General features: G+C 34.4%; 2 protein-coding genes and 2 long non-coding RNA genes across 7 annotated transcripts; 2 read left to right on the top strand and 2 right to left on the bottom strand.

The window, feature by feature from the left end:
- Nucleotides 1-582: 582 nt before the first annotated feature.
- LOC130976666 (MYB-like transcription factor ETC3) lies at nt 583-1,820 on the bottom strand. The gene is made up of 3 exons (XM_057901580.1): nt 1,607-1,820; nt 1,325-1,415; nt 583-837 (listed from the first exon to the last, which is right to left on the bottom strand). Exons 1-3 carry the CDS (start codon nt 1,671-1,673, stop codon nt 729-731), a joined length of 267 nt encoding a protein of 88 aa, XP_057757563.1. The 5' UTR covers nt 1,674-1,820; the 3' UTR covers nt 583-728.
- A 1,434-nt stretch (nt 1,821-3,254) lies between these two features.
- LOC130977133 (uncharacterized) lies at nt 3,255-10,577 on the top strand. 4 transcript variants are annotated; one of them, XR_009084847.1, is made up of 5 exons: nt 3,255-3,549; nt 3,635-3,762; nt 3,846-3,945; nt 4,026-4,172; nt 9,931-10,577. It is a non-coding gene; the product is annotated as an uncharacterized LOC130977133 (long non-coding RNA). The 4 variants fall into 4 exon arrangements; XR_009084845.1 differs by lacking the exon at nt 9,931-10,577 and adding an exon at nt 5,720-6,163; XR_009084846.1 differs by lacking the exon at nt 9,931-10,577 and having other exon boundaries at nt 3,630-3,762; nt 4,026-4,463.
- Nucleotides 10,578-10,588: 11 nt separating this feature from the next.
- Nucleotides 10,589-12,704, top strand: LOC130977134 (uncharacterized). The gene is made up of 4 exons (XR_009084848.1): nt 10,589-10,700; nt 10,784-10,883; nt 10,964-11,110; nt 12,638-12,704. It is a non-coding gene; the product is annotated as an uncharacterized LOC130977134 (long non-coding RNA).
- A 6,634-nt stretch (nt 12,705-19,338) lies between these two features.
- On the bottom strand, nt 19,339-22,960 carry LOC130974472 (uncharacterized). The gene is made up of 4 exons (XM_057899351.1): nt 21,312-22,960; nt 20,814-21,202; nt 20,206-20,540; nt 19,339-19,890 (listed from the first exon to the last, which is right to left on the bottom strand). The coding sequence occupies exons 1-4, from the start codon at nt 22,958-22,960 to the stop codon at nt 19,339-19,341; spliced, it is 2,925 nt and encodes a 974-aa protein (XP_057755334.1).
- Between the last annotated feature and the right edge of the window lie 63 nt (nt 22,961-23,023).

The raw sequence follows: 23,023 nt of genomic DNA on the forward strand, positions 1-23,023 counted from the left end.
TTTTTTATTTATCTTATGTTCTTTTAAAATAAATCATAGAAATGATCGAACTTTAAATTTTTTAGTTATAAAAAAATTTAACATTATGTCATGAAACTATTTCTCTCACGCACTTATCACTTACAGTTATAAAAGTATTTTGAACAATATAATAAACCTAATAATGCTACTATATATTCTAATAACTAATATGATATAGATTATCTATTATTTTACTATAGTATGTTTTGTGTCATTCTATTTTAAGATGTATATTCTAGCAAGTGCACACATTTTTTTTGACAAATAACAATGTAAATATGTTTATTCTATTTTTTCCCCTTCCTTAAAAAAAAAAAACAATGTAAATATGTTTGCTTGGGATAGAAAAAATTTATATGAAAATTTATATGGTTACAAAAAAGAACTATTCATAAAATTTTGTATTCTACTTTTACTCTTTAACTATATATATATTTAGACGTTTTTATTTTCATCTTTTATATATGAAGTAAAATAATGTGCAAAATTTTAGAAAGTTAGACCATTTAATAATAATAATAATAATAATAATAATAATAATAATAATAATAATAGAAATTTAGAGCATTTGGTAAATAAGAATTTCCTCAGAAAAATTCAGTAAGCAGTTGAATTTATTACAGCAGTGAATCAGACCAAAATAAAAGCACAAGAAGGCCATATGATTGGGGTTTGTTGAAGGAAGATATTAATGGGTGGTATTAATATTATGCAGAGGAAGAGCATTGGTCACTGGGAAATGCGCACTTTGAACTCCAATACTTTTCAATCTCTTGTGCTGTTCTTCCAGGGATTCTCCCAGCGATAAGAGACCACCTGTCACAACCAAAATAAACAATGAATGGAAATAAAAGTTCTAAAAACAAAATTATTGTATATATCACATGCTTTAGAAAGCTTAAATAATAATCTTATATGGGACAGTGCTTAAGTAAACTTTTTTCTTAAAACTAATATTCTGAGGAATTTAAGAGAAAGCTAAGAAGAGAGATCGAAAAAAAAAAAGAAGAGATGAAACAATGTGGAATTAAAATCTTGACTGAAAAAACTAAAAAGATTTCCATTCCTCAAGATTTATGGATTAAAGGAGGTAACGCTACTTAAGCTAAGATTTGTTTAGCATAAATATATGTTCTCTCTCTTTTTTCCTTTTTTTTTTTTTGAAGAATTTAACTTTTATTTAGGAAATGTTTGGTTTAACATTAAAATCACAGAAAATATGTTCAGTCTTCTTGAACGTTTCAATTTTCTGTTTGACTATGTTTTTCTCTCTAAACACAAATTTGATGAAGATCAGACAAACCTCTTCCCAACTAATCTGAACATCCTGGCAACGAGATCTTCCTCATCTTCGGAGAATTCCAACATAGTAGGCTCCTCCTCTTGTCTCATCTCTGACATGATTTAAACATTCATACATATAAAACAGAGATATATAATATGTAATAAAGAGAGATCCTGTTATCCATAACCATATATATATGTACAGGAAAAAACAAGACAGAAGAAGCTAAGTGAAAGATGGAATAATAAACACAATAACACTTGAAAATGATGATGTTGGAGTAGTTCAATATATAATAACCTTTCACAAATTGGTCAGAGCTAGCAGTAGTTGCTTCAGTGGTACTATGATGATTGGAGTCACTCATCTTCTATTTTTTTTTTCTTTTTTCTCTTCCGCTTAGAAGATTATTGTGGAAAGAACTATAAAATATAATAAATGGTGTTGGTTGCTAGATAGGGGCCGGATAAGCTACTATTTATAGAAATGAAGATTGTGATGATTAGGTACTACCAATTTGATACTCAAGAGAGGATTTAGAACTGACAAAAATATTCTTAAAGACAAAATAGTCTATGAATAATTTGAGATGTCACAAAAATAATCAATAAATGTTATATTTTTTATAAGTAATTAAAAAAATTTTGTATTTAACAAATAATTTATCCATTTGATTCAAATTTTTGTGACAATATTTGAATAAATATTTAAAAGATGCACAAAAAAAAATTCAAAGCAAAAACTTATCTCTAAATTTTTCTTTTTTTTCTAAAAAAAATTGATCATTCACAATAATTTTTTAAAAAATTATTTAATATAAAATTATTAAATTTTGAAGATGATAATATCTCATTTTTCTAATGACATTTGTAAAAAAATGTGTTAAAATATGATTTTTAAATTTTTTTTAGAATATATATTTAATATCTAATTTTTTATCGTATTTTAAAAACTTTTAGATACTTATTTGTCATTAACATCTTTTAGAATTATTTTTATCAGCATTATGAATTTTTTAATACTATTTTAATAATTTATTTTTATATATTCATATTAATAGAAAATTCAACCATACTAATAAAAAGAGAAAATATAAGGAGTTAATTTTTTATAATTATTTTAAAATATTTTCTTTGTTCATTTTCTTTTCATTCACCCACACTTGTTAATGTAAGACCCAGAATTTTCAAATAAATCTTATTATGAATTAATTTCAATTAATATATTCATTAGAAATTTTATTCTTAGAAATTATTTTATTAAAGTTAATTAAATCAAAAATTAAATCAGGTTTTGATAATTAATTAGAATTTCACCTAATTTTATAATTATTGAATTATTTTCTATATTTAAATTATAAAATTGGTAGTTACGAAATAATAAGAATTTTATATGATTTGGTTTTAGATAATTTAATTTATATCATTTAATACTATATGTTAAAGATAAAGAAAATTAATCATATTACCGTGTATTTTCAATTGGAGTAATTTATTGAGAATCAATTAGTATTTTTATACCACAAATAGTATTTTAAAGTAATTTTAAATATTAAATTAGTTTTTCAAATATTAATACTTTATGCTCCAATTTTATTAAAATTACCAAACTATCCATATACCTAATTTTTACCAAAACACTAAATCCCCAAATCAACCAAAACTAACCCTATTTTCAAACACCCACAGTCTCCTATGTTCCATCAGCACCGCCACTCAATTTCCTTCTCCCCTCTTCATTGAGTTCACAAACATCACTGAGAGAGAAAGAGATCCAAGAAGAGAGAGCACTGACGGGAGAGGAAGACCGCGTAGCTCGCCGACGTCGCGCCACGCCCAACCGCGTCACTGGTTGCCGGCTGCGCTTGCTGTTTGCACCATGCCACTGCCCAATCGAACTGCTGCATGTGAGAAGCTGTGCCGTCATTGTCGTTGCAGCCCCCATGGATCCCGAGCCCGCACCTTGCCGCCGCATTGTTGTTAGGGAAAAGGGAGACGCGATGATAGGGAAAGGGAGGAGCTACAGCCGCCGCGCCTGGTCTCCGTTGTCGCTGAACTTCGACCGCCGCCGTTGAAGCCACGGTCGCTGTCGTCTTTGAGTGCCAGAGAAAGAAAGAGAACTCGAGGAAGAGAAGGACGCGATAGAGGTGAAAAACGTTGTTCCGCTATGCATCGTCGCCGTTCTGGGCTGCACCGCCGTGGATGTGGCCGCCGGAAACTGCCGCGAGAACCTCTATCTTCTGGGTAAGCATTTTTTTTTGTTTCCGGAAGCTTTGAAATCAGTATTTCGATATAAGTTGTCACAGATTCTGAGTTGTTGGTAGTGTAGGGTTGAGTTCCGATGATTTCATGTCAAAATTAAGATTGCCATTGAACCACCGTAACTTCTGGCCGTGCCTCTGTCGCCGGACAACACCGCTGCCGCCTGGAACCTCCATTGAAGTCTGTATCTGTGTGGTAAGCACTAAGCTTGCTTCAGCTTCTTTGTCTATTAAGTTGGTTTTTACCGTGAGGGTGGTTGCTGAGATTATCCGTGTCAGGATGTATGATCACATGGTCACTGCAAGTTTTTCTGTCCTGGGCCACCATTAGAGCCGCCCAAGCGGTGTTGAAATCGCTGCTGCTATGTGTTCTTTTATAGTAAGTATTTACGTTTCGAAAAACCTCCGCATTAGTGTCCTGTTACGTGTATTAAAGTCTTTGCGATATTGATGTGTTAGAGATCAAAAGCCGAGCTTACACGTAGCATTTGAAGCTATTTCTGCTTTTGGGAAAGCAAGCGGAGCAGAGGCTTCAGTTGCTGCTGAATTTGGGCTGAGAGAAACGAGTTCAGTTGACGCGTTTGGATTATGGTTTCGCGTATCGAGGTAGGGGTTTTCTTAACATCTATTTTATATTACAGAGTTGTGATAAATAGATATTGATGCAAAGAGATTTACTTCTGTGATTATATTTGTCTTATGGATGTGATGGTTTGTTGGACTGAATTATTGGGTGCTTGATTGCGTGAGTGGTGTGTGGTTATGGATAAAAACCGGTTTGGAATGTCATTTACTTGATTATTAAGAAAGGTGGATTTTCTTGTTTTTAGAGTTTACTTAGTAATATAAATGAAACGATTTTAGAAATAATTTGAGATATCAAAATAAATTGATTCTGGGAGTAGTTTGATTGTGAGTTGGTTTGATTTTATGACTGATTTAGTATTTGAGCTAATTCGATTTTAAAAGAGTTTTATTGTTAGAATTGGTTGATTTGAAAATAATTTGACATTGGAACTGGTTCAATTCTGGAAAATGTTTGAGATTTGAAAATGGTTGAGAAAAGGTTTGAGAAATGTTTGGATGGGACCCGAAAAGGGTGGCAGTGTTCGAGTTTTAGAGGAGATGCTGCCGAAATTTTATAAAATTGAAAGTTTTATTTAAAGTAATTAATTAAAAAGATTTGTTTTTAAGCATTATACGTTTTAAGATTGATTTGTCTATCAAAGAAAGAATTTTGTTTTGGAATTGAGATTGTTAACGAACAGAATGAAAAAGAGGATGATGAGGATTTTATTTGAAATATGGCTTTGAAAAGAACTTGGAAATGAGATTTGGATTGATGAATGATTATGGTGTTGAGAATGTTGATATGTGAACTTTGAATTATTCACATGGCTTATGAATTTGAAATATCCGAGATACGAGATTCCCTGGATTAAGTGCCGTGGCTTGCCACCACGTGTACCAGGTTGAAAACTCGATACTCTGTTGACCCTACGATGTAAGTGTGTGACCGGGCACTATATAAATTCCCGGGAATGTTACCCCCATTGAGTAATATTGATTATTTGAGAAAAAGCTATGCATAGACTCTTGGGGATGCACGTCGGGGGACAGTCTAAGTACAATTCAGACTTGTCGGGTTGGCTGGATAACCGACAGATGAGCCTCATCAGCCATAGGACAGGCATGCATCATATGCATTTGCATGCTTTTGCTTGGGTTTGAACTTGTTTTGGTTTTCCTAATTGCTAAACTGTTCTTAACTGCTACTTGAACTATTTGCTGTAACTGCTTCCTACTTGTGTTTTCCTTGTCTGTCTTGCTTGTGTTTGTCCTGGCGTGCTACATTTGAGAATAAACTTTGGTGTTGGATTAATGATTGTGTTACTTGATTGCGTGGTTGGTTTCTGATTGAGATTTTCTTATAAGAAAAAAAAGGTTTCGAATTTCTGAAAGATTAAACATTATTTTCTTCGAAAAGGTTTTGAATGATTACCCATTGGTTTTAAAAACAGAATTCATAAGGCAATGATAATCGCTGAGGTTGAAAACAGTTTTTTTAATAAATATCTTCTTATGACAACTTTAAAACTCAGTGGTGAGACCGTGTGGTTAGGTTCTCACCCCCCTACAGCTTTACCTTTCAGGAACCGGATGAAGAAGCATTAAGAAGAGTTATACTGTGTTTGGTTTATATACTGATGTATTAATTAGATTATTTTCTTCCCTCGTCCTTATTATTACAAGTTTGTAAGAGGGATAGGAATTGTATGTTTTATATGTATAATATATTGAATTATTATGTAAGGAGTCTTGTATATGAATCTATGCCTATTTGTATTTTTTCTTAAGTTAAAGTGTTTATTTCCGGTTTTCAAGGAAATCAGCGACACAGTGTCGAGTCACAGGCTCCTATTTTAGTATTTAGTATGTGAAGTAGTCGTAATACTCCTTGCTATCAGAGTAGCGCAGCCGGAAGCGTGACTTCTGATAGTGAGGGTGTCACATTATGGTATCAGAGCTGTCTTTCCTGTAGAGCCTTGGGAATGGACTGATTATGCTTCAATTGCATACTCTGAGAGTCTATCATGTAGTAGTCTTGTTTGAATAACGAGAACTAGAATTTTAAGCACATGACTGCCTATTAATTAACGTTGTTAGCTTACCGTTGCATATCTGTTGATGTTAAGTCTGGCCAACTTAATGTTGATGACTTATGTGAACGGGAAAGTTAATAGGTTATTATAGGCGAAAAGGAATTGATAAGTAATGGTTAATGCGAGTCACGTGGTTCGCGGATGCTAGGGTTCGCTTTTCGTGCTTGGTTTATGATTCTTGTTTACGTCGCTTAGGTTGGCATATCGTTTCTTTTTTTTGTTTACTATCCTCATTGAAGTTCTTTGACTTGGATTGCTTTCTTGAATCATGATTGATCATTCTCCGACCGTATTTCATTATTTGTCTATAATCTTATTTGATTGTACTCTTAAGAATTTGTTTGAGTCTTTTAAAAATATCTGTCTTTACTATTGATTATACTCTTCTTTAAGAATCCTATGCTCATTGATATGATCTTGAACTTGTTTTGGCATAATGCATGATCTTTAAATCTTGAGCGATTTGAACCTTGAAAATTATGATTCAAACTAAGCTAACTTTGTAAATTGATACTTTTGCTTCATGTCTAATGTATACCTTAAACTTTCCATATTCTTGATTATCTTTCAAATTCTCGACATTATAAATCCTGACCTTGAATTTCTCTACGTAATCTGTATATTTCCTTAACGTAATCTGAGCTTATTTTGGATTGGAAAAGTTTTGAATTGATCTTTTTCTTAATTGTGTTTCCCAATCATCCTTCAAATTTTTGGATAAGATTACTTTTAAATTTAGCATATACTTTCCTACATGGATTCTAAAATTTCTTTATATGGTTTAAATCTGTTTATCTGTAAAGCTTCACCTATTCTTTTTTAGAAAACAATTTCTACTTTGAATTTCCTTTATTAACTACAACTTGATTTATTTTCAACCTTATCACAATTTTTAAATATATTCTTATGTGATTTTACATTCGAGTATTTTTCAAGATTCTTAAAAAAAAAGAAATATTAAAGCAAAATAAAATAAAATTTTATTCATAGCCCAATTAAAATTTATTTTACAAATTTTGCATATTTTATTTTAACTACGATTGTTTTGATGTAATACCTTATTTAAACTTTTGTATTTCTTTTGAGAAAAAGAATTCATTCCTTCTTTAGATAATCCATTCTTTGTAAACGCTATTATTGATTTTTAGTCTTCTTTTCCCCTCAACTCAAAATCCGGTTTAAATAAAAGTATCGTTCTTCCTCTTGATTCTTCCTATCGAAGTTCTTAAATTCAAAATTCTTTCTTAGGGTTACAACTTGATTTCCTAGCTTATGTTTTTATGCCAATTCTTATTTAATTATCTTAAAAGTTTTTCAAAGTTTCCGATGAAAAATTTTATCCTTAGCCTAACTAATTTTCATTTCACAAATCTTGCATAATCTAGTTCGACTTGAATTTATTTTAAATGATGTAATATTTACGTTTTTGATGATTTTATTGAATTTTGTAAACAATTGCCCAGTTTTTCTTTATAGTTTCTATTGGATTTCTTTGAAATTAAAATTCTTTCCTAATTGCATTTTGATTCTTCCTCCCGACATACTTCATGACTTTTGACCATTCTTATTTGTTGGTGGTTTGAACCATTTTGAAGAAATTTTGAATTCTTTTAAAGAAATTTAAGTTTTAAATCAACTTTTTAAGTTTTGAGTTCCTTTTTTAGCGCATCTTAATATTATTGAACATCCTCATAAAGTTGTGACTTCAAGTATATTATTAGAGTTTTGTTTTAAACCTTTTTAAACAAGTTTCGATTTATTTTTAAGCAAAGTTGTCCCTAACTTTGAATTGCTTTACTTGAGCAGTGCCTCTCTTTAATGTGATTCGAACTTGTTTCGGGGCGATATAACCGCCTATTAAAGTTTTAATAAAATCGCTTTCAATTCAGCCTACACTCCTTTATCTCATACTCTGAAAATTCTTGTATGTGATTTAAACCTGTTCGATTGTAATGCATCATCTTTTCTTCTTTTCTTTTATGAGTAAAATTTTATGTCAAGTTTTTTTCCAACAAGATTGTAGTTTTCATACATGCCTGAAAAAGAGAAAAATACACTTTAGCTCTTAGCCAAATTAATCTTTCATTTACAAAGTTTGTGTAATCTATTTCGACTCGAATTTATATTGAAATAATGCTACATTTATGCTTTTATTAATCTTTTGAAGGATGTTTGTTACCCATTTTTTTTCCTTTCAGAACATGAAATGATTTTCCCTTAAGTTTTCCATTCTTTATGAACAATGCATTCGAAAATATTTTCAAACCATACTCTTGAGTTATACAAACTTTGTTTTTAGTTTGGATATTCTTCTTTTGTAAACCTCATATTTCTTGATTTAGCTTGAATTCGTTTCAAAATACTGTGTTGTTTTTCATATTATTGATCCTATCGAATCCCTTCAACTCAAGAGTTACCCTTAAAGTTATCGGTTGATCCTTTTTCCAACATTCTTCATTACTTGTTTATCCTTGTCTATTTGTGATTTCAATAATTCTTTCAAATTCTCGCAAACACGGTCCTTATTACTTTTCTTTCTTTTCTAAGATCTGTTATCTTTCTGAGTATACTCGAGATTAGTTTAGTATCTTATGTGCCTATTGGACTTAGTAAACGACACGTAATTCTTTAGGGTACGTTTGGTGAACGCAAAAGGTGAAACTCGTAAGTGTACGACGTCACAGGGAATTGTGAAACCTTATTTTACGTGAAAGAGTTCTGTTGATGTGGGACTGATGACCAGTAATAAGGTTTGTAAAGTGTAACAAAGTTGAGAACCTTTGGATGAGTTGCCTAATAAAGTACAGTTGAGAATGGTGGAGATAAGTTATGTTGAAGTTTGAATATTTGTATCTCTGAAGTTGGTATGAGATTAGTATACGGACATTAAGTACATCGTTTTAACCCCAACTTATTTTATAACCTTTTGCCGCCTTTCTTTACCATCACATGTTTGAAACATATAATCTTGTACATCAAGCCTATCTTGTAACTTCTGTTTCACATCATACTTATACCCTTTATATTTTTATCCCATATGAAAATTATGATATCTGAAATTATATGAATATATATACTGAGAACTTTTTGTTTTTTTTAATAAGTTCAAGAGTGAAATAATATGAAATCTTTTTTTTACTTTGTATCGATTTTCGAGGACGAAAATTTTTATAAGGTGGGTAGGATGTAAGACCCAGAATTTTCAAATAAATCTTATTATGAATTAATTTCAATTAATATTCATTAGAAATTTTATTCTTAGAAATTATTTTATTAAAGTTAATTAAATCAAAAATTAAATCAGGTTTTGATAATTAATTAGAATTTCACCTAATTTTATAATTATTGAATTATTTTCTATATTTAAATTATAAAATTGGTAGTTACGAAATAATAAGAATTTTATATGATTTGGTTTTAGATAATTTAATTTATATCATTTAATACTATATGTTAAAGATAAAGAAAATTAATCATATTACCGTGTATTTTCAATTGGAGTAATTTATTGAGAATCAATTAGTATTTTATACCACAAATAGTATTTTAAAGTAATTTTAAATATTAAATTAGTTTTTCAAATATTAATACTTTATGCTCCAATTTTATTAAAATTACCAAACTATCCATATACCTAATTTTTACCAAAACACTAAATCCCCAAATCAACCAAAACTAACCCTATTTTCAAACACCCACAGTCTCCTATGTTCCATCAGCACCGCCACTCAATTTCCTTCTCCCCTCTTCATTGAGTTCACAAACATCACTGAGAGAGAAAGAGATCCAAGAAGAGAGAGCACTGACGGGAGAGGAAGACCGCGTAGCTCGCCGACGTCGCGCCACGCCCAACCGCGTCACTGGTTGCCGGCTGCGCTTGCTGTTTGCACCATGCCACTGCCCAATCGAACTGCTGCATGTGAGAAGCTGTGCCGTCATTGTCGTTGCAGCCCCATCCATGGATCCCGAGCCCGCACCTTGCCGCCGCATTGTTGTTAGGGAAAAGGGAGACGCGATGATAGGGAAAGGGAGGAGCTACAGCCGCCGCGCCTGGTCTCCGTTGTCGCTGAACTTCGACCGCCGCCGTTGAAGCCACGGTCGCTGTCGTCTTTGAGTGCCAGAGAAAGAAAGAGAACTCGAGGAAGAGAAGGACGCGATAGAGGTGAAAAACGTTGTTCCGCTATGCATCGTCGCCGTTCTGGGCTGCACCACCGTGGATGTGGCCGCCGGAAACTGCCGCGAGAACCTCTATCTTCTGGGTAAGCATTTTTTTTTGTTTCCGGAAGCTTTGAAATCAGTATTTCGATATAAGTTGTCACAGATTCTGAGTTGTTGGTAGTGTAGGGTTGAGTTCGATGATTTCATGTCAAAATTAAGATTGCCATTGAACCACCGTAACTTCTGGCCGTGCCTCTGTCGCCGGACAACACCGCTGCCGCCTGGAACCTCCATTGAAGTCTGTATCTGTGTGGTAAGCACTAAGCTTGCTTCAGCTTCTTTGTCTATTAAGTTGGTTTTTACCGTGAGGGTGGTTGCTGAGATTATCCGTGTCAGGATGTATGATCACATGGTCACTGCAAGTTTTTCTGTCCTGGGCCACCATTAGAGCCGCCCAAGCGGTGTTGAAATCGCTGCTGCTATGTGTTCTTTTATAGTAAGTATTTACGTTTCGAAAAACCTCCGCATTAGTGTCCTGTTACGTGTATTAAAGTCTTTGCGATATTGATGTGTTAGAGATCAAAAGCCGAGCTTACACGTAGCATTTGAAGCTATTTCTGCTTTTGGGAAAGCAAGCGGAGCAGAGGCTTCAGTTGCTGCTGAATTTGGGCTGAGAGAAACGAGTTCAGTTGACGCGTTTGGATTATGGTTTCGCGTATCGAGGTAGGGGTTTTCTTAACATCTATTTTATATTACAGAGTTGTGATAAATAGATATTGATGCAAAGAGATTTACTTCTGTGATTATATTTGTCTTATGGATGTGATGGTTTGTTGGACTGAATTATTGGGTGCTTGATTGCGTGAGTGGTGTGTGGTTATGGATAAAAACCGGTTTGGAATGTCATTTACTTGATTATTAAGAAAGGTGGATTTTCTTGTTTTTAGAGTTTACTTAGTAATATAATGAAACGATTTTAGAAATAATTTGAGATATCAAATAAATTGATTCTGGGAGTAGTTTGATTGTGAGTTGGTTTGATTTTATGACTGATTTAGTATTTGAGCTAATTCGATTTTAAAAAGAGTTTTATTGTTAGAATTGGTTGATTTGAAAATAATTGACATTGGAACTGGTTCAATTCTGGAAAATGTTTGAGATTTGAAAATGGTTGAGAAAAGGTTTGAGAAATGTTTGGATGGGACCCGAAAAGGGTGGCAGTGTTCGAGTTTTAGAGGAGATGCTGCCGAAATTTTATAAATTGAAAGTTTTATTTAAAGTAATTAATTAAAAAGATTTGTTTTTAAGCATTATACGTTTTAAGATTGATTTGTCTATCAAGAAAGAATTTTGTTTTGGAATTGAGATTGTTAACGAACAGAATGAAAAAGAGGATGATGAGGATTTTATTTGAAATATGGCTTTGAAAAGAACTTGGAAATGAGATTTGGATTGATGATGATTATGGTGTTGAGAATGTTGATATGTGAACTTTGAATTATTCACATGGCTTATGAATTTGAAATATCCGAGATACGAGATTCCCTGGATTAAGTGCCGTGGCTTGCCACCACGTGTACCAGGTTGAAAACTCGATACTCTGTTGACCCTACGATGTAAGTGTGTGACCGGCACTATATAAATTCCCGGGAATGTTACCCCCATTGAGTATATTGATTATTTGAGAAAAAGCTATGCATAGACTCTTGGGGATGCACGTCGGGGGACAGTCTAAGTACAATTCAGACTTGTCGGGTTGGCTGGATAACCGACAGATGAGCCTCATCAGCCATAGGACAGGCATGCATCATATGCATTTGCATGCTTTTGCTTGGGTTTGAACTTGTTTTGGTTTTCCTAATTGCTAAACTGTTCTTAACTGCTACTTGAACTATTTGCTGTAACTGCTTCCTACTTGTGTTTCCTTGTCTGTCTTGCTTGTGTTTGTCCTGGCGTGCTACATTTGAGAATAAACTTTGGTGTTGGATTAATGATTGTGTTACTTGATTGCGTGGTTGGTTTCTGATTGAGATTTTCTTATAAGAAAAAAAAAGGTTTCGAATTTCTGAAAGATTAAACATTATTTTCTTCGAAAAGGTTTTGAATGATTACCCATTGGTTTTAAAAACAGAATTCATAAGGCAATGATAATCGCTGAGGTTGAAAACAGTTTTTTTAATAAATATCTTCTTATGACAACTTTAAAACTCAGTGGTGAGACCGTGTGGTTAGGTTCTCACCCCCCTACAGCTTTACCTTTTCAGGAACCGGATGAAGAAGCATTAAGAGAGTTATACTGTGTTTGGTTTATATACTGATGTATTAATTAGATTATTTTCTTCCCTCGTCCTTATTATTACAAGTTTGTAAGAGGGATAGGAATTGTATGTTTTATATGTATAATATATTGAATTATTATGTAAGGAGTCTTGTATATGAATCTATGCCTATTTGTATTTTTTCTTAAGTTAAAGTGTTTATTTCCGGTTTTCAAGGAAATCAGCGACACAGTGTCGAGTCACAGGCTCCTATTTTAGTATTTAGTATGTGAAGTAGTCGTAATACTCCTTGCTATCAGAGTAGCGCAGCCGGAAGCGTGACTTCTGATAGTGAGGGTGTCACAGTTAAGCTTCAACTTTAATTCGAAATATATTTTACTCATCTCTTTTATAACTTCTAACCAAAATCAATAAATCATCATTAATTTTGATAGCAACAACATCAAATATTATGTTTGTTCAAGCCAATCTTTCTAACATATATAGTCATTAATCTTCTATTTTAAAATCTAGTGCCTTATGAAACGCGTAAAATACAATTCGGATCGTATTTGCATAAAATTCCTTATGAATATTATTCAACAAATTTACTTTCAAACATTATAAATAAAAGACTTAACACATATTTGAAATATATTATTTAATCTTAATTTTTATTTTTTTTAGACTATCATTAATTTAAATATCGAAATCTCTTACAACTAAAGGTGTGTTTGGTTTTGTGTTAGAAGGAAGAGAAGCACGTTTGAGTGCATTAAACGCTTCCTCTTTTTGTTTGGATGCTTTTTTTTCTTTAAACGCCAACGTGATTTTAGGTTCTTAACGTACGTTTATAAGAAGCTAGTGCGTTTAGATAATCACGTTAGGATTGGATTTATTTTGTTTTATCAATTCTACCCTTTACTTTTTTGCTTGTAGTCCTTTTAGTATTCAAATATTTTAAATATATAATTATATTTTTTATTATTTTTACTTTTGATTTATTTTATTATAATTTTGTTATAATATAAATTATTGATCTCATTAAAAGAACAAAATAAATAAAAAATTAATTATAACTAAGAATCAAGTCATGAATAATTAAAATTTATAGTTTAAAATAGTATTAATAAAAGAGTACTGAGAGTATTAAAAAAATTATAAGTAATATAATTTAATAAAGTATATTTTGATATATATTTTTCATATATTATTTTGCTTTTGATATAAAAATATATTTTGTCAATTTTTATATATTATTTTTATTTTAGTAAGTAAATATTAATTTATTATAAAATTAATTAATATTTATTTAAATAAATAAATTAAAATGATAGAATAATATAAAAAATTTATTTAATTTGATGTCTATTTTAGTAATTTTTTATCTAAAAGTAATTTTGAGTAGTGTAATTCAAACAATATTTACTTTACTATAATCCATTTTGATAAAAGATTACCAAACATAAATCACTTTAACACAAACTCACTTTTCATCAAAATGCAAACTCCCATTTACAAACTGATATCCAAACACGCATTAATTCTACTGATCAATTTAAGGATTGTGACCTTGTGAAAATCTCCTTCCCCCTCCCTTACAAAGACTTCACTCAAATAATCCCTATCGAACAATATATTAGCTTGTGTTTGTTTATTAGAATAGAACACTGAAATATAAATATAAAAATATAAAATCATGTTTAATATGTAAGATATGAATAAAAATATTATATTTTAAAATACTAAATTAGTATATTTTATATGTTCTTCATAACAAAATAAATATTGAATTATTAGGTAAAAATACAATTTATTTTTTTTATTATCACTATTAAATTTTTATAATTATATTTTTTAAAATTTTGTGTGAAAAAAATAAAAATAAATTAGACTTTATTAATTATTCTATTTTATATTCTGTGTATCACAAAATAAAATATAAAATACTAAATTTTATATTTTGTATTTTTTATATTTTATTTTTAGTATCTTGTCTTATCTTATTCAGTCTTATAAATTTATTAAAATTTCAATATCCTTTTGTATAACAAGAGATGATGAAGGAAACGTTAAAATTAAACATATCTATATATAACCTTTTAATTTGTTTAGAAATTCGAACACAATTTCGGTTTGCACAAGTTCTCTCAAACTCTACGTAATCAACAAAAATGATTTTTCTAATTAGTATTTAGAGTAAAAATAAGACAATAATGACTTAACAAATAAACTGTAAATACTAAAACGTAACATATGTTATATCTACGACATAGAATATGTTGTTTCGGTATAATTAGAATTTACTATAAATATTGGGATAAAAACGATATTTTATTTTTTTAAAAATTATCCATCTTTTATTCTTTAGAAAAGAAGAAAACTAAAAGAAATTTCAAATTGGCAGTTTTTAAATAAGTATAAAAAAATTATACGATTTAAACTATAACTTGTTAGCATAATATTTTTGATGTTGTTTATAACTTAAATGAATAGTTAAGAATTAAGACTATTAAAATTGGTCAATTACAATATACAGATGTAAATTCATACAGAAAATATAGATATTTATTTTAAACCATACAAATTAATATTTAACAATGGATTTGGATCTTCTAAAGTTTGAATTTCACTTTAGAGAGTAAAGTGTGATCTTCTACCTTTAAATAGTTTCTCTTTTATATTTATTCTTGGTCCCACTTATGAAATTAATGGTAAAAAAGTACACTTTACTCTCTAAAGTAAAATTTAAACTTAGAGAATCCAAATCCTTTAACAATAGTAATACCACTGTTAATATATATGTGTCATTATTTTTAACCACAAAAACTTAATCTGTACAAAATAAATATTTACAATAATGTTTCCCCTTAAAATTTTGTAGATAAGACCGTACCAATAATAGGTCTTTATTGAAATATAACAAAAAATAGACAATAAAATCCTTAGAATTTTTTAAATAAGACAAACTGGTATTTACTGTGTGGTACGAAAGCAGAAAACAACGATTCAACGAACCCATTAACAGTGTAACGGTTCACATGTGGAACGATAAAAAAAAAAAAAAAATTAAAATAACAGGAGAGCTTAACGTGTAAAATTCGTATTTCTCATCAGGAACTTGTTTTATATTTTTAATTGAATCCCTGGATATATATACTAACTTGAGCAACACAAAATTTCTTAAGAATATGTATATATAGTTGATTAATTTTAACTATTTTTTGTCACAAATTTTCCTTTTCTATTGTACCCTTAGCCCTTTCATTTCAATTCAAAGACATTATTATTATTATTATTATTATTATTATTATTATTATTATTATTATTATTATTATTATTATTATATAGACTGAACGAAACTGACAACATGTCTCCAAGTTGTCCAGCAATTTTTTGGCGGTTTCAGTTTCAATGGCATGATTTCAGGAACTTCTACACCAAAATTCAACTTCAGACCTCAACTATACTCATAATTTTTCTTCACATAGTTTCAGCCTTAATTATTTCTCATTTGTTTTTTTCTTTTGCTTTATATAGCCCACAATGACAATGATGATGACCATTCAACTTCGAATCCAAGTACTTTAATTTCCTCATCATATTAGATATAAAAGAAAAATGGTTACCACGAAAAACACGAGCAGGGTGATGAAAAGCACAAACTTTACATGAATAAATAAATAAAAAGACATCAGTAATTTCAATTTTATATATATTCTGTTCCGTCCTGAGTGCGCCGAGGTATATGGTTTTCAGTTGAGCACTTGACTTCTTGACAAAGTCATACGTCGTCTTGGCTCAATGGTGCGGAATGACCTCGGTTCTCTGAAACACGGCAGCGGGAGCACCTGCACAAGACACTCCGACGCTCAAGTAAGTATTTGAGTTATAAGAGAGTAAAGAATAACAAGTAAGAATGAGTTCTGTGACCTGCCATTTGTGGTTGGGTTAGTTTTGGTTTTATAGGCGAATGGTGTGTTGGTAAGGGCCTAGTTTGTTCCGATGTATCTGGTAAGCGCCGTTACCAGTATCTTTGACTTGTGCAGAGACGTGATTTGGTTTGAGAGGTGGGTTTTGTTGTTGTGGATAACGGTTAGGGGATAAGGATGACTTAGTCAGAGGTTTCTGTTCTTGCTTGTTTGTTTCCGGGGTTTAAGCTCGGTTTCAGTGTTAATCTTGTTCCCGAATATAGTGGGGTACACATCATAGCCCCCAAGTTCGGCCAGTGTTGTATGTAAGAATAGTGGGCGAACTTTAGTTGATTTGTTGCTGACTTCGTTTTTGTGGCTCAATAGCTTTTTGTTGCTGCTGGGCCTCCGTGGCCCATTTAAAGGATTTTGAAAGGAAATTGGGGTGACTCTTTGATTATTCTCGTGACTCGTTTACTGAGCCATTATGTGGATTGATTCCCCACGTTGACGGTAGTTATTGACTAAGGTTCCCACTAATTTAGTGGGCTTTGTAATAATAGCTGTACTTCGCTTCGGGACTCTACATTTTTGCTGCTACGTTTCTTCTTCTTTTTTACAGTTTACCCTCCCTCATGTCTTCGCAAGGTTAGTGTTTTTCTTCATTTACTTTTTTGTTATTACTACTATGGCGAGAGAGAAGTTGAAAGTGGTTGAGGAGAGGGAAGACGACCTGTATCATTGGGTTCATGACGATGTTAAGACTCGTTCTTCCTCGTTTACCACTGCGGAGTCCATTTCTGATTTGGGTAGTTTGACTATTGCTAGGGTTGGTTCTGCTGTTGCTGTTGAGCTTCTTCCCTGTTCTGATACTGATAGGGTTTGTGAAATGAAGGGTGATTGGGGGTATTTCTATATGTATACCCCCTGTATCTTTGAACTAGGTGTGAGATTCCCCTTTACTTCTTTCGAGTGTAACGTTCTTACGCAGCTTAACTGCGCGCCTTCGCAACTTCACCCAAATTCGTGGGCATTTCTTCGTGCCTTTGAGTGTTTGATGGATTTTCTCAGTTTTCCTTGTTCTTTGCCACTGTTTTTCTCCTTGTTTCAGTCGAAAGGTGTTCGAAAGGGTTTGTGGGTTTGTCTTAGTAGTTTCCCGGGTCGTTCCTTGTTTCTCTTGTACAAATCTTCATTTAAGAATTTTAAATCCCTGTTTGTTAAAGTTAGGGCAGTCGAGGCCGAGTACCCATTCTATTTGGATAATGAGCTTATCGAGAGGTTTCCTCTTTACTGGTGTTCTGAGTCGAGTCAGATTCTTGAGGCTTCCGAGTTGAATGGGGAGGAGGAATCTCTTTTGGATTTTTTGGTTGAGGGTTTTGCTGCCGGAGAGTGTCTATCAATTTCTGAGCTTCTGCATTTGTATGACTCTGGTGATAATGAGGGCTTGAAAGCGTATATATGTATCCTTGTTTGTCTGTTATTAGTTTTGCTGAGGTTTGTAGTGTTTTCTAATCTTTGATGTTGTCAGGTGGCCGAGCTCCTCTTATTGATCCGACGAAGTTTCAGTCTTTCCTGAAGAAGAAAAAAGAGAAAAGTATTGGTGGTGTGGGGGTGCTGAAGGACGATGGTGGTCAAGTTGCTCATTCTGCTGCCCAGCCGACGTCTTCGTACAAGAAGAAGAGGGACGAGAATGAAAATCCGGAGGGCGAGCAGGAGGCTCGGGGAGGTGGTGAGGTTGCTTTTGATCGTCAGAAAAGACTCCATGGCTTCGTTCCAGGGTCGAGTTCTCAGTCTCTGTGGAGTGAGCAATTTGATTTTGCTGGGCTTTCGGATAGGGCGTCTCAGTACCCGGGGGACATGCTTATGACTCGAAGGGTTGGCGTGGATGCCCTTGGGAAGTTTGTTCAGGTCGGTTTTCTTTATGGTCTTTTTTATTTTCGTTTGGTATTTGATCCTTACACCTTGTTGTTTCTTTGTAGATCGTTTCCTCTCGCCTATTATGTGTTGGTCGTACCGTCGAGCTTATAGGCGCTGAACAACAACAGGTAGTAGATAAAGCTTCTCAGCTTGAGGCGTCTTATAAAGAAAAAGTCGCCGAGTTGGAGAAGTCTTTGAAAGAAAAAGATGATGCCGTGGTTAATGCTATAACCAGGACAAAGGATTCTGAGGATGAGGTTGGACGCTTAAGGGATCAGGTTCGATTGTTGCAAGCTGAGATCAAGGAGAGTGATGTTGCCAAAGGGAAGTTAACAGCTCAGGTTCACGAATTGGAGGAGGTAGGGATGGAGATGTTTTCTTCTGGTTTCGATCGTGCTGTTAGTCAAATCTCCTTCTTGGCTCCTGAGTTTAATTGTGATCTTTTGGACGTGACCAAGATCGTAGTTGGTGGGAAGATGATCGTGGATGGTACTGCTGAGGAGCATGACGAGAATGCTCCCTGATTCGTAGTTGTTTGTAACTTATTTTTTTGTTTGGCCGAGTTTAGCTTTGTAGACTGATGTTTTGGTCTTTTTGATTTTGTATTAGTAACTTGAATGGTGTATTTTGTTTCGGCCATGTGTTGAACATGTTTTGAAATATTGCTTTACTGTGATTGATTTAGCATATGCTTTATTGTTTTCGGATTTGTGGGTTAGAATTAGATTTGTCTAAAAATAGTCATTCGTATTTCTTTGAATGTATTGTGCGTCCGGCCTCGTTAAAACCCTCCTTAGGCAAAACCCTTTTTTGGGAAAAAAGCTCTAAGGGGAAAAAGAGTGCCCTCATTCGCTAATTATACAAGTTATGATCTGTACATTTTCAGGGAGGAGACATTCCAGTTCCCCGACATTGTATTGCCTTGTAGTGTTTGAAGTTGGTAAGCCCCCATTCCGAGTACTTTTGATATTCGGAATGGGCCTTCCCAGTTTGTGGCTAGCTTGCCGTGTGAATGAGGTCGTCTAGCTTCTTCTGTTCGTCTGAGAACCAGATCGCCTTCCGAGAAGGTCCTCGGCACAACCTTTTTGTTGTGCTTCTTTTCTGCTAGTTGTTTCTGAGCTCTTTGTTTGATGGCAGCGATTTTCCTATCTTCCTCGGCTAGGTCGAGCTCGGCTTTTCTGGCTCTTGTGTTATGTTGTTCGTCATATAGCTCGGCTCTTATTGTTGGAATCCCGATTTCTACGGGGATTAATGCTTCCGAACCATAGACTAGTCTGAAGGGTGTCTCACCCGTGGTGTTTTGTACCGTGGTGTTGTAGCTCCATAATATTTTCGGTATTAGCTCGGCCCACTCTCCCTTCGCGTTATTGAGCTTTTTCTTGATCGCCTGTAACACAACTCGGTTAGCAGCTTCGGCCTGCCCATTGGTTTGTGGGTGTTCGACCGAGCTAAAATGATGTTGTATATTAAAATTTCTTAAAAACGAGCCGAGCTTATTATCTGTAAATTGTCTACCATTGTTTGATATTATTTCCTTTGGTATTCCAAATCGGCATATTATGTTTTTCCATATAAAAGATCGTACCTTTTCGGCTGTTATTCTTGCTAAGGGTTATGCTTCTATCCATTTTGAGAAGTAGTCTATTGATACTAAAAAAATTTTTACCTGACCTGGTGCTATTGGAAATGGGCCGAGGATCTCGAGTCCCCATTTGTGAAAAGGCCAGCTTACCTCCATACTGTGCAATACCTCGGCCGGTTTTGTGGAGATGGCTTCGTGTTTCTGGCATTTGTCACATGCCTTGACTTTTGCTAAGCAGTCTCTCTTCATGGTCGGCCAGTAGTATCCTGTCCTGGCTATTTTTGCAGCGAGAGCTCGTCCTCCTATGTGATTTTCGCATACACCCTCATGAATTTCGTCCATTACCTCTCTTGCTTCATCCTTGTTTAAGCATTTTAGCAATGGTTGCGAAAAACCGCGCCTGTATAGCTCTCCTGCTATCTTTGTATAGAAGCTTGCTTTACGTCTGAACTGTTGTTGGTTGGGCTCCGTACTGGGTATGGTACCTGTATTTATGTACTCCAAAAAAGGTGTTCTCCAATCATGAAGGCGGTTAATGTTTTCTATGTATATAGTTCAGTGCTTGGTTTGTGAGTGTGAGTTGTGATAGTGCCGATGTTTGTGTATTTGCCCTAGTGGCGGCAAGTTGGATAATATGTCTGCCCTAACATTTTGTTCTCTATGGACATGCAGTATAGTAAATGAACTGAATTTTGAAATGAGATCCTTTGCTATGAGCCAGTATTGTTCTAGCAAAGGATCTTTTACCTGGAATTCACCTCGGATCTGTTGAACCACCAGGAGGGAGTCGCAATGTGCTGTCAGGCTTTGTACTTGGTGGCTTAGTGCGAGCTTGAGTCCTGCTATGAGGGCCTCATACTCGGCCTGGTTGTTGCTTGCTGCGAAATGGAATTGGAGGGCTTGTTCCGCTATTACCTCGTCACCTTCTTTTAGGATTATTCCGGCCCCACTTCCTTCTCGGTTTGACGCTCCGTCCACATGTAATTCCCATGTTTTGTTATGTTCGTCAGATGTCAGTTCCGTGATGAAATTAGTGAGGATCTGTGCTTTCAGGGCCGACCTAGGTTGGAACTGAATGTCGAATTCCGAAAGCTCGATCGACCATTTGGTCAGGCGTCCGGCCAGTTCTGGCTTCGCTAATATTTGCCTTAATGGGTGATTTGTCCTTACTATTATTGTGTGACTTTGGAAATAGTGCCTTAGTCTTCTTGCCCGTGATTACGAGTGTTAAGGCTAGCTGTTCTATCTTCGGGTACCTTTGCTCTGTCGGTTGCATGACTCTGCTGACGAAGTATACTGGCTGTTGTGTCTTTCCTGTCTCAATGACCAGAGCCGAGCTTATAGAATGATTGGAAACGGATAAATACAAATATAGGGATTTACTGACTATAGGTCTCTGTAGCACGGGTGGCGATGATAAGATGTTTTTAAGCTCGTCAAACGCCCTCTCGCATTCTGCTGTCCATTGGAATTTTTTATCTTTTAAGATCGTCTGGAAAAACAGGTAAGATCGGCTTGATACTGCTGGTAGGAATCGAGAAAGTGCGGCTACCCTTCTTGCTAATTGTTGTACCTCTTTCATCGTTTTAGGGCTTGCCATGTTGAGTATTGCTTTGCACTTTTCAGGGTTCGCTTCAATTCCTCGTGAGGTTAGCATAAACCCGAGGAATTTGCCTCCTTGTACTCCAAAGGCGCATTTTTCCGGGTTGAGCCTCATATTGTATGATCGGATCTGTTCGAATATTTCTTTGAGGTCGTCACAGTGTGGCCGTTCTGGGGTGGTCTTGGCTACCATGTCGTCGACGTAAATTTCGATGTTCCGACCTATTTGATGTCGGAATACCTTGTCCACCAATCGTTGGTAAGTTGCACCTGCATTCTTTAGGCCAAATGGCATAACTCTATAGCAGAAATTATCATGTTCAGTTATAAATGCAGTCTTGCTTCGATCTTCTGGATGCATAAGGATCTGGTTGTAGCCAGAGTATGCATCCATGAAGCTCAAGCTTTTGAAACCTGATGTGTTGTCTACGAGTTTATCGATGCATGGTAAAGGATAAGCATCTTTAGGGCATGCCTTGTTCAAATCTGTAAAGTCGACGCACATGCGCCACTTACCTGAATTTTTCCTTACCATGACTACGTTTGAGAGCCATGTGGTGAATCGAATTTCTTTGATGAAGTTGGCTTTGAGGAGTTTCTCTGTCTCTTCTAAGGCTGCCCTTGACTTTTCCGCCCCAAGGTTTCTCTTCTTCTGAGCTATAGGTCGGCTTGTCCTGTTGGTGGCCAATTTATGGCAGATTACGTCTGGACTTATACCAGGCATGTCCGCTGGGGTCCAGGCGAACAAGTCGGCGTTTGTTTGCAATAATTTTATCAGTTCCGACCTTTGCTGTCCTTGTAATGCTTGGCCGATGTATGTTACCTGTTCCTGCATATGGGTCAGTTGGATCTTCTGGAGCTCGTCTGCTGGTTGAGGTCTTTCTTGGGTGTCCCCTCGAGGATCAAGCTCGGCCAAGGATAATACTTCCGTGCCATGTATTGAATGGACTTCACGTTGTTTCAGGCTTGTGTCCGATCTTTTTAGGCTCGCATTATAGCACTGCCGAGCTTGTTGGCGATCTGAATGTATTGTTACTATCTTGCCGCCCTGTGCCTGAAATTTAACACATAGATGATAAGTAGATATGACTGCTCTGAACATATTCAGAGCAGGTCTTCCGAGAATAATGTTATAAGGACTAGGGCAGTCAACTATTAGGTATTGTATGTCCAAGGTCCTTGACAACGGGTCATTTCCCATTGTGGTCCTTAGCCATATATAGCCCTTGATCGGCACTCTTTCTCCAGAGAATCCTACTAATTCTCCGGATGAGGGTTGCATTAGTTTTTCAGATAGATTCATTTTTGAAAAAGTAGAGTAAAACAGGACATCTGCACTACTACCTGGGTCCAAAAGGACTTTTCT

Source organism: Arachis stenosperma, chromosome 4, assembly GCF_014773155.1.
Source record: "Arachis stenosperma cultivar V10309 chromosome 4, arast.V10309.gnm1.PFL2, whole genome shotgun sequence".
Taxonomy (NCBI): domain Eukaryota; kingdom Viridiplantae; phylum Streptophyta; class Magnoliopsida; order Fabales; family Fabaceae; genus Arachis; species Arachis stenosperma.